The following is a 16017-nucleotide window of genomic DNA, read 5'->3' as shown; positions in this document are numbered from 1 at the left end:
GGGGTTTAATCCAAATTATATAACATATATACGCTGGAAAAACTCAATTTTATGCCTTTCTAGGTTAGATATTAATCATTGTCACTGACCAATAAAAAAATACGTTCTTGTTTCTTATTCAGGTTTCTTGTCAGTTTGAACGAATGAGCTAGTTGAATAAATAAACCTTTAATACATTTGAATATTTGATTGAAGGAAGCTTAACCAAATGAAATCTCGCGTCAGAAGTCAGAGGCAGCAGTTGTTGCTACTTTGCTAAGCTGATTTTTTTCAGCTACTTTGCCTTATTTATGTGTAATAACAAACTCAATTACAAAGATGTTGGAGCATTAAAATCGTTTTTTCACACACAGGAAAAAGGAAAAAGTGGGTAAATTAGCTGCAGCCAAGGCTATCTCACAAGCTAGCGGTAACTAGCCAGAATGCAGTCATTACAATATGTTCTGTTATTTATATATTCATGCAAAAATTACAGTTTTCTATTGCGAAACATTTGTATATGGTACTGTAACATGTCATAAAAGTAAGATTGTTGTCTTCACATAAATTTGATCATATACATACTTTTGACTTTGCAGGATTACCAGAATAACTCTGTGCTTAGACATTCACGAACTTGAGACATTGTGTACCTGTCGCCAGTAGAAGCGATGACGATTTCATCTCCAACTTTCCACGTCACCGCCTTCATCAGGGTTAGAGTGATGGAGCCACTTGTCGCCGTCTGGGCCAAGTGGGTCCAGGGGACAGGAACAGGAATACCTGGAAAAACAGGTTGTCAGCAGTGTCGTGCACCTCAGGGGGCCAGGTGAGGTGTCACTAAAAATAACACCTCCTCAGGACGTATGACTCAAATTACCCTGTGAGCTCACCATTATGTGCTATAATGACATGTAATTAGGGGCTTATGAAATATTTGGATAAGGATTATTTCACTTTTCTGTTGCTTAATGTGTAACAGAGGTGACTGTAGTTCAGTGGTGGAAGAAGTATTACGAGCAACTTGTTATTCTGGATGTCCTGTTTCATGGTTTTGGTATATTATAGAACTATTATCGCTGATGGATTCATGTGTAAACAGCACATTTGCAGGCACATCAGAGCCAAAGTTTTAAATTAATTTACCTTTAATTTTTGGAGATCTTAGATTAGCACAAAGGCAGTAAAGTGTGCCAAAGTGACAAAGGCTGCTGACCTGCACCTCCAAAACACACACTTTAGGTTGCTTTAGATTAGTTGGGAGGCAATTTTTCTTTGGAGAGAGCAAGGCCAGCAGCCTCCTCCTGTTTCCTATCTCAATGCTAAACTAAGCTAAGCTTCATATTTAGCCTAATTTAGCCTGTGTATGCTCATACCATGCAGGTCCAGCACTCCCTCTCTGACAGCCAGTGTCTTGGTGCCATAAACAGGAAGTTCAGGCGAGCGCAGGTTTCCATGAAGCGTGATGATGGCTTTGTGCTGGAATGGCGCCCCCTCCTGGCCGATCTGGAGCCGTCCGCCGTCCGTGATCAGGATGTTTTCTGCCTGCAGCTCGATGTCCGCTTCATCAAACAACAACGTGCCTCCTGAGCACGAAGAAACAGCAAGTTACAAAATAAATACTGGTGACAATTGAGTAATTCCACTGTGCGTGTGGTCCTCAAGCTCAGGAAGTCTGAATTTCACAAGTCTTTTTTCATTTTAGTTATTATCTTGTTAGAAAATGCTTGGTTGTGTCCTAAAAATGAACATCTTTGCGAGTGATCCTACAAATTTTGCAACCAAAAAACTGTATATAAAATATATTTCACTTCTTAAAACACCTCGAAGGACTGGAAGAAAAAAAACCAAACACTACAAGTAAATACAGAGAGAAAAATATGACATCAATCCCGCTAAAAAAACCCCTCTTTCCTTCTTTGTATCATTACATCATTACCCACGATAAAGTACTATCTATACCTTGAATGAGGACCATTTTCAGCACTGGCGTGCTGGTGTCCAGCAGGATGGTCTGGCCTTTAGTGATGACGGCAAAGAAGCCCTTCTCTGGAGGAGGCAGACCACCCCACGTGAACCTGGACGACCACACGTCAATGTAGAAGAAGTCTGCATTGTCCTAAAGAAAGAGACAAGTACTGGGTTGAGACGACCGTGTACTCTGAAATCAGTCTGATCCTGTACTGCTGATGAATCCGCTCTCACCATCTTGGCGATGCCTCGGTCTCCGATGCTGACTCGGACTTTGGTTTCCTGAGACTGTCGCTGAGCGTTTGTCACACAGATGATGTGCGTGTTGTTGGCGGACTGGACGTCACACACAGACCCTGCGATGGTCACGTTGACTTCACTCATGTCAGTGCTGTGAGGTGGGAAAGAGTGAAATGAATAAGAACAATATGTCCATATAGAGATGAATTAATTGATAAATTAAATAAAAGCTCATACGTTGTACTGTGACATACACACCTGTATTATATGTGTATATAACAAAATATCATATGTAACAGATACAACATCACACCTTAATTTAACAAATATATAATATTATAGTTTGGTATAGTATGTTAATAAGTTAGTTTATTATAATTGTATATATGTTAAAGCAAGGGTCATTTTGGGTCATGGCACTTGATAATAATAGATGTAGAAATACTAATATTGTTTATTATATCGAAATAAAAATGTAATTATATTTTTCACTCTCTGCCAAAAGTAAAAACGAAGTGTTTGCATTAAAACTCAATGAAGCAAGGACGCAAAGACGTCCCACGGAACAAAAGCAGTTGTGTCACGTAAGCTGAGCAGTTAATTGTCAAGCAGCGGTCCATGACCTGGGTGCGTCTCCTCATTGTCTCATCTGCACAGCGCACAGTCTCCTCCTCTACTGCACCTGAAACCGGAGCCGCTGATCGTGAGCCGGGTGCCTCCAGCGGTGCCTCCTCTGCGTGGGGAAACCTCAGCGATCACCGGAGTCATCTCAGATTTGTAGGTGAAGCCGTTGGATGTGTTGACGGCATCCAGCTGGTTCATGACAACGACCACGCAGCTCACCTCTGACTGAGTGCCTGAGAGCAGACAGACAGACGGACACACGCGACAACAAAAGCAGAAGAAGAATCGAGATGCTGCTTAGAGACAACACGCAGCCTTAGATGTTTCATCGTCCATGACATGTTATTGTCTAATCTGACATGCTTGTCACGTTCTCCTGTGATGAAAGGCTGACAACATTCCTCTGGAAGTAGTCTGTCTACATCAGAGCACGTAAAGTTCGGCTTAGACAGAACTGTTTACTTCTGTACTATGTACTGTATTATGAGTCAGAAAAAAATTCCTGAACAAGCAGGAGCACATTCTTTTCAAAGGAAAACTTGAAAACCCCTCAAACCTCCTCACTCCTGAATCTTTAACAGAAAGACGGACAGCCTGGAGCAGCCTCTTCTGTTGTTCGCAGGCAATTTAACGAGTGAAATATCTGAAATGGTGCTTGTCAGAGAAAAACACGTGAATCGCTTTGTGTTTCAGGGATGCACAAGACTTTTCGTGTCCCTGACAGAGACCAGACAACCTCATTAAGAGGTAATGCATTTGGTATCTTTACAGCAAAGAGCAGCACTGTAAAAACTTTAAAGCCTTATCTTCGATTGATGTTTAACTTTTGGTGTATTTTTTGGAAGAATATTACACTGAAATGTAAACAAGCATATACATTAAACCTGTTTGTAGCCTAGGAGGTAAAATCCAGGGCAAAAAAAAGCTCACAGATTCTTAGATCTCAGAAGAGATGTAGCAACAGTTTCCTCAACTCAGATCTTTTCTCATCTGGATTTTTGGTTGCTGGACAGTCAAAGGAAAATGTTTACAGAGATTTTAGTGAGTGCACCAAACTGAAACTGTAGAAGAGGAGGGACAAATTTAGGACTGAAAAGATGAGGTACATGTCCGCCGATCACCAGCGGAAGAGACGCCCTCAGGATAGTTTGGCTAAACATTCTTCATCATTATCCCGGCTAAACTAAGCCAAACTTACCGTTGTTTGATGGAGACTGGCAGTACAGACGGCTTGACGTGGACATTTCTCTGTCAACTTTACACTCGTCCCCGCAGATGGTCACAGTGGACGTGAGCGGGTCAAAGCCAGAGCCCTGCACGGACAGCAGAGCGCCGCCACCAAAACTACCTGAATCACACATGATGGAGAAAGAACTTATGAGAGCCGCACTAGAGGAAATACCACAAAATCACCAAAGACATAAAAGTTACAGCTTTTAAGACAGGAAGTCTCTATAAGGCCAGGTGATCGATTCATTTCAATCTGACCCAGTAACAACAACTGTGCATGTACTTTCACACTGACTGCCTCTCCTGTATATTCTGTGTGTATGAAATAACAGAATATGAGTGTAATTCACTGCAGGCAGACATTAGGCTAAATAATTGTTTAGATCGTCTCTCCGCTCACCTTGATTAGGCTGCACGCTGCTCAGAGTCAGCTCATACGTGAACATGACATCTGATTGGGCGCGACCTTTGACCTGGTGATGAAGCACGACCGGGTACGCCCCCCCTGGGTTGTTCCCTGCGGTGCACTGAACCTGTGTGTCAGTCACTGAGGACACATTGCAGGGGACGTGGTTTATGGTGACGGACACGTGCTGAGAGTTGTTGCCGAATCCCGAACCTGTCAGCGTGAGGACTGCACCGCTCGGCCCTGCGGGGAAGAGGAAGACGAGGAAATGCTTTATTCAGGTCATCCAGATCCACTGACACACGGGTGTTGTCAGGATACGTCAAGTCTGGCGGCTTCATTGTTCATATGAAATTGTAGAGTTACATGAACTTCAAATATCCTCATCATGCATCCAATTAGAAAAAAAATACTATACTCAGAGTTACTATGATGACATGATGCTGAGAGCCATAATTACCACTGGTGGGGCTGATGGAGCTGATGACAGGAGTGTGGGCTGCAGAGTAGGTGAAGTTGAGCGGAGGATACTGAACTGAAAACACCTGGATGTTGACGGTCACCTGCCCCTCGCTGCGAGGAGGCGTCAGGCAGCGAAGCCGCCCCGGCGTCACCTCCTGGATCTCGCAGGTTTGGCCGCCGACCGTCACGCTGGTGTTCCCTGGAGCGAAGCCATTTCCAAAGATCACAAGAGAAGTCCCTCCTGCCAGGCTGCCCATGTCAGGGCTGAGGACGGCTTGGGCGAGGCTGCTCAGGGTGACCTGACCGGATGCAAGGCCTTTACTTCTCACGATGACTCTGACTGGGTGGTCGCCGGCGGACAGAGCGTTAACTATCACAGAAATGCTGCCATCCGACACGGCAGTGACTTCCAGCTCTGTGGTGCTGGCAAACACCGCCACGTCATCCGCACGGTTGCCAAACCCTGAGCCGGAGATGGTGACGGTGATCAGATCGCTGATGCTGTCAGGGGAAATGCTGGTGACCGTGGGAGTGACGGAGGATGAGTACATGAAGGAGCAGTTTGAATGGCAGGAGCTTTGGATCCTGCCCACGTGGAGGACGACATCACCAGCGTGAGGCTGGGAGGCAGAGGTGTCACAGGTGACTGAGGTGTAATTCACTGACACAACAGTGCACGGCTCGCTGGCGACAGTCACTTGTCCTTGAGAGAAACCAGAGCCCTGGATGAGGAGGCGTGTGTGGCCGTTGGGGCTGCCGACATGAGGCGACACAGAATCGACCACAGGAAGAACCACGAAACGGCGGCCGAGCTCGTTCACTATGGCGATGAGGGCGCTGCCAAGGTTGTTGACTCTGACGGCGACGGGGAGAGCGACACCGACGGGAAGTTCGCTGTTGTAGCTGAGCTGGCAGTTGATCTCAGAGTGAGAGCTGTTGATCACCTGACAGGGTTGATCCCCCACTGTCACCTGCGGAGACGCCAGCGTCGGTCAACAAGCTTTCACTTTGATTCCGCAAAATGCAGATTAACTGGTTATTTTATCAATGTATCAGCAGGTGTTTGTACCACTTCTGTTTTACTTTCATTAACAACATAAAGAAGAAAATACCAGAAGAAGAGCAATTATCATCTGACTGACTATGTTAGCATTTTATCTATTTTTAATATATAAGGATGAAAATGCTGCTAACCTCAATAGCGCACGCGATGTCACTGAAGCCATTGCCCCGAATGTGGATGACCTGGTGGTACGAGCCCTGGTTGGGGAAGATGTAGTAGACCATGGGGGTGGAGCAGGTGGAGGTGCTGATGGAAAAGGTGTTTGAAGACTCGTTGGACTGTTGGCACTGTGAGGAGGTGACGCACTGCGGAGCTGCTCTGGAGACGCGATGAGAACCTGAACGGCAAACAGTTTTATCCGCTGATTACTTCTAAACTTCTTGTTGAGTTTTTGTCCTGAATATCTAAAACATTCAAATACAAACTTAAATAAGTCGAATAATATAAATAATAACACCTGTGCTTTGATTTTTACATGCTGACTGTGAGCATCTCTACATGTACCTCCTGCCACATGTCTGGCCTCCACGCCTCCCACACTGACAGAGATCTTGCTGTGCTTCTCCTCCAAAGGCTTGACTTTCACGACTCCCTGCAGTAGCTTGACGTTGGCATCGTCTATGTAGCCGCTGCTGTAGAAATACACGCCGGGCAGAGCGAAACGGTAGCTGAAAAACCCTGCGGGGTGTGAGGGGGAGATTGTAAATGTTCGACATTAAATCGTGAGGCATTTGAAACACGCTGTGCATTTGGCTCTCATGTGTGTTGAAAGGTGTGACATAAGAGCTCAACAACTCATTTCTGTTGAGGGACTCTACCTTTGGCTGTCTTGGTCTCTCCGCTGTTGAATGGCCCCCCTTCGTAGGTGGTGCCACTTGGGCTGGAAACGCTGAAGACCCGGTACCCGACTCTCTGGAACATTGGAGCCTCCCAACGCCAAGTCACTGTGTCTCCAACATGCACTGTGAGTGAGGGATTACTCCACGCGTATCCCTGCCCATAAACTGGAAACACAGACAAATGTTAGTTTGCAAACACTACACATGTAAACGTAGAGAAACACACACAGGAGAAGCTTCACTGCGTGAGATTAAGCAACATGTGATTCAAATAACCTGCAAATCCTTTTTTTTAAATATGGCTGATTACAGAAAAAGTGAGGTCAATCTGGTTTTGAAATGCTTTCCTTCTGAAACAGTTTCTATGTACAGTCACATTTAATCCACAGGTGACAGCTTTCTTGCTTGCAGCAGTTTTCAGTAAGTTAATCTTCTCTCTTTTGTTCTCTGCTTAGTCGACTCAGATTTAGTTTGACACCTGCAAAAAGGGCAGAAACGTAAGCCTACTATGGTGGGATCCCTGGTTGGTGACAATGTGGGTCTTCTCCTCCGACTGCGTAACACACTGCAGCTCATGCTTGGAGGCGGCCTTCACTTCACACTCAGCTCCTCCTGTCGCAAACCAACACAAAGCACATGAGATCATACATGAAACCTGCGTTTCAGTTCTGCTTTTCCATATCTGCATGTTGTTAGACACAGTCGATCACCACCAGCCCCCAGTTTTCCCCTCAACCATCACTTTGACAACCAATTCCACTGATTCAACTGAATTATGACATTTCTGATAAACTGCTGGGCCTCATGTTGCTCACCAATGAGGACTTTGTTATCAGAGGTGTCGTTGCTGAAACCAGATCCAGTAACAGTCAGCCTGGTTCCTCCGAAGAAAGAGCTGAACAGTGGGGTGATGCTGTAGATTTCCAGGATGTATTCAATGGTGGCGTTCACACCGTTACTGTGAAACGACAAAGCAGAAAAGATAAGGTAAGATATTGATTGATTGATTCAAAACACATTCAAAACACAGCTAAGACACTGTAAGCATTCCTTCAGTTGGTACGCTAACAGACGGATTGTTGCATGTGAGAGTTTTTCCAAATCACTTGCTGTGAAAATGTCTTTGACAGTAGCTGTACCTCGTCTGGGGGTAACCATTGTTTCCAACCTGTACATCCACTTTGTACAGACCAGGCGGCAGCACAGGGAGGCTGCAGGTGATGTTTGTCTCCGTCCACTGCATGGTGACACACTCCTTCCCACCAACAAACACCGTGCTGTCATTGTCTTGTCCTCCCAGGTTCAAACCCTGGATGGTGAGAACTCGAAGGCCTACACAAAGGGAGAAAAAAACAGAGGAGTTTCATTCGTTCATCAAGATAATTAGCACTTGTCACCTCTTTATTTTCGAAGTAGAACTGATTGTCCTGCAGATTAGCAGGTAGCGCTGTTGTGCGGATGCTTCTGTACTGTTTACTGTAATTATGTTAGTCAACACGTTAGTTTCCACAGCTCAGATTCTCAAGGTTTAACAAAGGACAAACCAGAAAAAACCTGCAAGACAACATAACTCAACACTGGAACAAAACTAACACAGTGACAGTGACGACAAAAGGTTTTGACATGCTCCTTTAAGCTCCTGGTGACAGTGGAGCCATCACGCTATTCCTCTTCCCTTCAGACGCAAACAGACAGGTGACACATTAAAGAAAAACCTGATTAAATGAGTGGAGATACACAGCGAATGCAGATGCTTCCCCAATCAGTCATCAATGCCAGTTTCACTAATTCGCATTCGCTTAATTTAGTCACTAAGGCCAGAGATGCCCTCTGCTACGATGTCCTGCGACGAAACAGGACTCAAAACGGATGCAGCTGATTGATGCTTGTGGTTTGTGGTTAAGAGGAGTGAGGGGTCAGCAATGGCAACATACCGTAAAACAGAACAGTCAATAAAGTTTTTCAGAAACTGTCAATCGCCATAAATGTGCACAGAAAATATTAAGCCGATGAGTCCAGTTTTATGTGAGATTAGCTGTTGGATGCACAGATAGACACACAAGAACAAAAGCATTATAACGAACACTGAATCCTTTTCTTCTCATAAACAAAGAACAAGCAGAGAATAGACTGCAGACTTAGCGTGTGTTCATTCACCAAACAGATACAATTTCTACTGACCTTTGCTGACAAAAACCACCCTCTCCATTAAACTATTCATTCAACTGAGCCAAGGAACATAATCCAAGCGCTCGTCTGGGTTTATCCATCTCAGTAAGGCTTTATAATCATCCTACCTCCTGAAAGGTTATTAAGTACATGAAGAGAGTTCATAAAAGCCACTGAAAAATAAATTCAAGCTCACCTGTCACAGTGGTAGTTTGGGGACTCAGGCCTGAGATCTGGGGTGTGAGGTTATTGTCGTAGGTGAAGGAGCTGCTGACTGTCTGACTCATGTTTCCCACCATCACTGTGACGTTCTCTGATCCTGCAGCTCCCTAAAATGAGCAAAATGAGCATTTACGTATTAATAATTAAGTCAAATCATAAAGTTACGCAACGTTTGAAAGACGAAACTTAGAAATGAAAAAATTAATTCATGTTCAATAAAACACTTTGTGCTGCAGCCTTATTTGGTCTGCTGTGACCGATAGCTTATGGTGGCTAATGTTAGCTTATGTTAGCCTTTAGACTGCTGTCGCATGCAGTACACACACATAACACGTTGTCATAACATCGCCCCTTGAACTTTGATGCTCCTGCTCATACATCCGGCACCGTGAAAGCTGCAGGTAGACGTGCTGGCACCTTTGCCATGCTGCTTTTGACATACTACATTTTGGGACATGCTAAATCTTTTCCTGCCTAACTAAATGGTATGGAAGTTTGGGTACTGGAACGCAGCGTACATTTTACTGTTATTGCCATTTGTGGTCACAGCAAAAATGAGCACGTAGGCTAATCATATCAGAATCAGTGAGATACATAAATCAATCAAAAGTATAATAAATAAGGTTTTGCACACTGATACTATAGCAATTCTATTGATGTAGAAAAATGTTTAGTAAGCTCTACAGCTCTTTGAATTATTAGATACTGCATGAAAACAACACCCATAAAAACAGAAGTTTGCAGTCTCGACACTCACTGCTGGTGTTCTGCATTTCAGCTCAGTGTCACTGGCGTGAACCACCGCGCACTCCTCACCGCCGACAGTAACTGTGGTGTTCTGGCTGAAGCTGAAACCTCTCACCGTCAGCAGTGTGCCTCCTGAGAAAAGAATTTGCATTTGCAATGAAATTCATGAGCGTATTTGCTAAAACTGCACATGCTGCAAGGTTCCCACGGCACCAAACCACAGGACTATTTTAGAGGAAGTGATTCTGGTTTTGATTTTGGCTTACCTGCCACACTTCCAGAGAGCGGAGAGAATGAGGAAACAATGAGCTGGTAGCTGAAGTGGAGCATGTCGTCGTCTAGGTAGCGTGAATTACCCAGAGAAGGGAAGTTGACCCGCACGGGGTAAACACCAGCACTGGCGCTGCTCAGTCTGCACACCTGAGAGGTCGCTGGAATACAGTTGACAAAATCTGGTTGAGCTGCTCCCGCTAGATGATAAACAGCCGATGATGCATTCAAGTCTCCAAACTTCTTTCACTTACCGTTGACCTGTTCAACGTGACACCTGGCCTTCCCCACCAAGATGGAGGCATTTTCACTGCTGAAGCCCGTCCCAGTGACAGTCAGAAGAGTCCCCAGGCCGTGAGATCCTAAAAAGTGATTTGATGATAGATAAAACATTCGCCACAGTTTCTACAGGAAGCCTGAAGTTCGCTATTTTTTTTTTATTCAGTTCTTGAAAATGAAATGTTATATAACTGAGTGCTTTCATACCTAACCTATTTGGTTTGGTTCAGATACAAGGAACTCAGGCCTGTTTGCTCAGTTAGTTTGGCTCAGTTCCGCTGGTGTGAAAGCTGTCAATCAAACCATGGTGAGGCCCAAACAACCGAACTGAGACCGCTCGAAAAGGAGGGTCTCAGTCTGCTGTCGAGCCCGCTCTGGTGTGGTTTGTCATATATATATATGCCAATTATTTGGTAACCACTGTAACATGTATGCATGTCAGCGCAGGTATTTTAAATTGCTTGTGTGTATTACGCCTTAAAATCCATCAATAACCAATAATGCCTTGTATTGACAGAACAAATAATATTTCAGAAGGACACCTTGAGACGGGCTGATCCCAGTCACGACTGGAGTCGCGTCGTCAGACCACTCAAACCCACAGTCACCAGAACACTTGGAGGGGATGCCGTTGATATAAACCTCGACCTGCAAACAGCATTTAAAAAAACACACAGTCACTTAACAGAATGACGCACTGGGCTGGAAGAGCCACTTCCATGGGAAGTTTATGCCACAACAGTCATAACAATAGAATAATGGAGGACTGTATCTGCCAGTCGCTTCAGTACAAAGCAGTTGGTTAATAGCATGCAAACATATCAATCAAATCCCGCCTGCAGGCATGAAATATACAAATACAGCTGCATTGTGAAACGCTACAGACAAAAACAGGACTTGTTCTACAGGATTTAGGGTAAGCAAACACGTCATGTAACCATCAGTGACCAAAGCAAATATTTCATGGACAGAAAATCACAGGCAGAATGTAACTAAGTACATTTACTCAAGTACTGGACTTCATTTTATGTAAGTTTATATTTCTACTCTACTACATCTCAGAGGCAAATATTGTGCTTTTTACTCCACTATAATTCTCTGACACCATTAATGGCTTTTTACTTCTCAGATTAAAATTTTCTATACCCTTCCTGTCCAGTGAAAACCCTGTATCTCCAAATTTGCTGATTTTGAATTGATGAAGTTTTCCTTTACGGCTTGAGAAAATTCTCCTCCTTCTTCAGCTAAATAAACTCTTTAATAAGCCTCTTGGATCAGCTGGAAAAGGCATCGTCACAAAGCTGAAAACAGGCTGTTTTTTTGAGCTCATGAAGGTTTTTAGAGATACATGGTTTTCACAGGACAGCTGGGCTACAAACATATGATGATCTTACAGAATATGAAGCATTGCTGTTGATTAAAGTAGCCAATAGTTTATAAAGTAGTTCAAATGAGCTGAACCTCAAACATCTACAGGAGTGAAATAGCGTGGAGTACTTCACAGTGTTGTAGTAAAGGATCTTGAATACTTCCACCAGTGCACATAATGCTGAAACCCAAAACCAGATGTGCCAGAGGCTTTATGACTCATGGTTGTACCTGTGGTTGTGTTTCCCAGACGCGGAGGAGATCTCCTGTCAGGCTACGCATCAACAATCCTCCCTTTTTCTTCTCACGGGCTGAAACAACTACATTTTCACCGACAACCGACGAGCCGTTAACCTGTAATGAGAGCAGAAGGAAATGAGGACTCAAGAACCAGCTGCTGGTCTTTCTGTGCCTGTCGAAACTTTAATGAATTGGTAAAATAAAATGTATAGAAATATAAAGAAATAAATTAAAAAAGCACATTTTGAAAAGATATTAAGTTCTGAAAGGAATCAAGGGAATATTGACTGTGTCTGGTTTTACGGACAGGAGGGTGATGATCGTCAGTAAACATGCACATCTGACTCATATTTATGCCAAATTATTACTATGACTTCTGCTACAGCTACTATATCTGGAATTAAGAGTCTTTGGGCAATGCACCATAATTAACTATAAAAATCGATGAAATATCAATGAAATAAGAAGTGGAATGTGACCTGGATCAGAGGCTGGTCTCCGGGTTTCGTGAGCCACTCGACCTTCCACTTGGGCCGTCTGCAGCTTCCCTGCTTTGAAACGCTGACCTGACCCATCCCTGCGATTCCCTCCAGAGCGTACTTCAGGTCCTCCTCACTGATGTCCACCGACAGATCTGAGAACAAGCACTGGATGAGTTAGACACCTATAAATATGCTGTACAGCATGAATGCATGTAGTAGCGGATGGAATGATATGTCTGCCTCAAACTCAGAGACATTTCTAAGTGTCTCCTTGCAGGATGTTGAGATGGTCCACGTGCCCCAGTATGGACTGAAAAATGACAAGAGGCCAGTACAGTTTTGCATCAGTATCTCAAAGACAAATAAATATAATGTAATAGTATTACATTGGGACCAGAGCAGAAAATTAGAAACACGTCAGCATATCTGACCTTGTCAGTGTTTTTATTTATAGGTTCTGATGGTTAATAATAGAAATGATTTCACAACTGAAAGTCAAAGCACTCAATCAAAGTGTCATGTTGTTGTCATCTGTGAATCACTGATGGCTCATTGTCGGAGTCATTGCTGTCATTATGTTATCACAGTTGATGGCCGGGGAGATTCCGGGCTTGGAAACTGCCCAAATATCTCGTCTACAGCACTTACTGTGGGATAATGTTTGGTTCTCATCACCACAACAGCGACACTGGCACACAGGCACGCTAAAAGTCAGCCTTGGTTCACAGGGAGTTTAACCTTGTGGGCGATCCTATCTGGTGCATCGAGCCAGGACAGGCAGACTTGTTAAAATGCAAATACTACACATGTCCGTGTGAACTACCTTCAGCTCGACCTCCGTAAATCTCTAAATCAAAGGTGCCGTTCAGAGGAGGGGTGGCTCTGTGAGGGCGAGTGATGGTGACGGTGGCTGCTCCTTCCCTGAACTCAGCCGTGTCCTCGCTGCTGTTGGACATCTGTGGAATACAAGTGGAGGATTAAAAAGATCCTTTTATCAGTTTTATAAAACACAAGCTGCTTCTCACAGTCCTAAATGGGATGTGTCTGTTTTTACATCACCATACTTAATGTCTGTGATAATAACAAACTTTATTTGTAAAGCATCTTTCATACAGGAAATGCAGCTCAGAGTCCTGGACTGAAACATCTATTTTTTTTCCATAATTACGTCCTTGATGTAAGTGGACAGACCTCTTTCTCTGTTTGGAAACTTTACACACACACAACTCAACATGGATCACGAACGGCACCATTTTAAACTGAAGTTGAAACTGCCTCTAAAGAGAGATCAGTCGTCTTGAGTGATCCAGTGATTTTCACTGACCTTTATGGGAGTTTTGAATGTGTTTTTTGTTTAAAGGGCCATCAAGGGCCTATATTGCGGTACAGTATTTGGCATTGGTCCCTGCTTTGTCACTGACTCTTAAAAATAAACATGAAATAAATCAGCTTAGCTAAGCATAAAAACTCAAACAGTTTTTAGAAACATTACAAGTACTGCTGCATGACAATGGAGTAAACTGTCAGATTTAATTGAGGCAAATGTTACAATAGACACTGCACCCTGCAGTCACACATTTCCATGCCAGTCCTTACACAGCAGTCACTGCTTCCACTGCAATCTGTTAGGCAAATGATGACTGTACAGCATGTCGAGGCATGAGACACATACACGATCGCTGTGGCGCCTCTCTGTACTGTACGTTATATCACATGGCCGTCGGCTACAGATCATTTCCTCTTGTTATGAGTCACACTGCTGCAGCAACGCTGTTGCTTAAATCTGTTTTCTTTGTGGAAAGTCATTGTATTTGCTGTTTCAAAGAACTAATATCAGGATAAATCCTACAGCTTGGTATATACTTGAATTACCTTTTCTGTCTATCTTGCTTGAATTGTATAGATTCTGCATCACAGCAGAGAGACTCAGGTTTGATTTCTGACCCCAGCTCTTTTCTTTGTGTGGTTCTTATTTCCCAAGAAACACAAACCGGGCAGACTAGAGACTGCCCATTGTTGTTCCATCGGACAGAATGGGAAAGTCCCTTCTTCTCTCATTTACTAACTCAACTTAAGGAAGTATTGAGGCTCGAGGAGGGATGTTTTAGGAGTGTCTGATTGATTGACAGGTGGTTGCCACTTTGGGTTTCCTGGTTCTAAATAACAAGATGAACCTAAACTGGACAGACAATACATCTGTGTTTTCCAGCAGAAAATAAAGATGAATGTCACTTGTCTTTAACATGATATTGTTAGATGAATTCAGTTAATCAACTACCTGCAGGAAGCCAACTGCTAGCAGGGGGAACCCAAAAGCGCACTCGACCGGTGTGGCTTTGATCTCGTAGCTGATATGTGAACCATTTGATATGTCTTTGTTGACAGCAATGACCTCGAAGGAATGACCAGAGCTCTCAAAGGGTGGAGGTCTCCTCTTGTTGGGAACAGCTGTAAGGAAACAACGCAGATGAATAAAACCTTTAATGAGCAGCATCTGCACAGGCCTACTGTTACACATCAGTATGAAATTTTAATACATAGAAAGTTTGAACGACAGGATATAGTCTGATTCCACTTCCAAACAACAGCTAGCTTTGACATTGCAGTACGGCTACCCAAATTCAACACTGCTATCAAGCTTTGTACCATTTGCATCACTTGTGGTGGGTCTCTTTCCCAAGTGAACGGCATCCACATAGAACTCTGCACCAGACACGTCTTTGTAGAGGTAAAACTCCAGCAGACTGTATTGGCTTCCAATATATTCTGTCTGCAGGGAACTCTGCAGGTCCATGCATTTGTAGCTCCATCTGTCAAGAAATAATTGAACTTTGCTGAGAAGTTCGCATCCCGAATCTGACAAATTAAAATCACGTCATGGTTGTCACTGACTTGTGGCCCTTATTGAAGAGAGTTGTGATCTTTGCGGTCTCTGTTTTGGTTATTCCCTTGCTGTCGAGGTAAGTGAACTTCAGTCCAACTTCATCCGTCAACATTCCCTTGTATGCAAAGCAGAGCTGGAAGAAGAGGATTGGAAAATGTTTAGAAATACTCATCTTGTCTTAATCTCAAGAGCGAGTCAAAGTTCAATAAACTTTTGCATACAGTGGGAGCAAAGGGCCAAACCAGCATGTTTAGCACACTTACCACCTACCTTCTTGTATCCATATGTCTATTAACAGTGTAATTTGAAGAAAACATAAAAAATGAGCAACAATAAATAAAAGACTTGTGTGTTTTACCGTTGGATGCTTGTCCAATGACACTGGTCCGTAGGTGCCACCAGTTACTTTGGTGTAAGTGTTCTTGAAAAGAATCTCAGCGTTCTTCAGCGACCATTGACCACAGAAACCTGAGTTTTTCACTGGAGTGCCTTTCTCATCATTGTTGAACTGGGGAGTGCCAGAAATCAGAAAACTGTGAGAA

The 16017-nt window shown here is 43.7% G+C and overlaps 1 protein-coding gene across 2 annotated transcripts in view; it reads right to left on the bottom strand.

The window, feature by feature from the left end:
* Window positions 1-16017, bottom strand: part of pkhd1l1.1 (PKHD1 like 1, tandem duplicate 1) — a 36778-nt gene that overhangs the window by 12814 nt on the left and 7947 nt on the right. For both annotated transcript variants that reach the window (XM_076754860.1, XM_076754859.1), the window contains exons 21-46: window positions 15834-15983; window positions 15484-15608; window positions 15238-15401; window positions 14870-15039; window positions 13415-13547; window positions 12589-12743; window positions 12101-12223; window positions 11044-11149; window positions 10477-10584; window positions 10219-10383; window positions 9963-10084; window positions 9180-9312; window positions 7954-8146; window positions 7630-7772; window positions 7322-7426; window positions 6794-6979; window positions 6480-6653; window positions 6107-6312; window positions 4911-5883; window positions 4445-4693; window positions 4013-4162; window positions 2873-3047; window positions 2185-2341; window positions 1942-2098; window positions 1356-1565; window positions 633-762 (exon numbers count right to left, since the gene is read on the bottom strand). In XM_076754860.1, the coding sequence (XP_076610975.1) occupies window positions 633-762; window positions 1356-1565; window positions 1942-2098; window positions 2185-2341; window positions 2873-3047; window positions 4013-4162; window positions 4445-4693; window positions 4911-5883; window positions 6107-6312; window positions 6480-6653; window positions 6794-6979; window positions 7322-7426; window positions 7630-7772; window positions 7954-8146; window positions 9180-9312; window positions 9963-10084; window positions 10219-10383; window positions 10477-10584; window positions 11044-11149; window positions 12101-12223; window positions 12589-12743; window positions 13415-13547; window positions 14870-15039; window positions 15238-15401; window positions 15484-15608; window positions 15834-15983 (4862 nt within the window). The remainder of the gene's footprint in view (window positions 1-632; window positions 763-1355; window positions 1566-1941; window positions 2099-2184; window positions 2342-2872; window positions 3048-4012; window positions 4163-4444; window positions 4694-4910; window positions 5884-6106; window positions 6313-6479; window positions 6654-6793; window positions 6980-7321; window positions 7427-7629; window positions 7773-7953; window positions 8147-9179; window positions 9313-9962; window positions 10085-10218; window positions 10384-10476; window positions 10585-11043; window positions 11150-12100; window positions 12224-12588; window positions 12744-13414; window positions 13548-14869; window positions 15040-15237; window positions 15402-15483; window positions 15609-15833; window positions 15984-16017) is intronic.

The sequence above is a fragment of the Chaetodon auriga genome, chromosome 17, assembly GCF_051107435.1.
Source record: "Chaetodon auriga isolate fChaAug3 chromosome 17, fChaAug3.hap1, whole genome shotgun sequence".
NCBI lineage: Eukaryota > Metazoa > Chordata > Actinopteri > Chaetodontiformes > Chaetodontidae > Chaetodon > Chaetodon auriga.
Note: the sequence above shows the minus strand (reverse complement) of the source record. Positions and strands in the feature narration are given on the sequence as shown.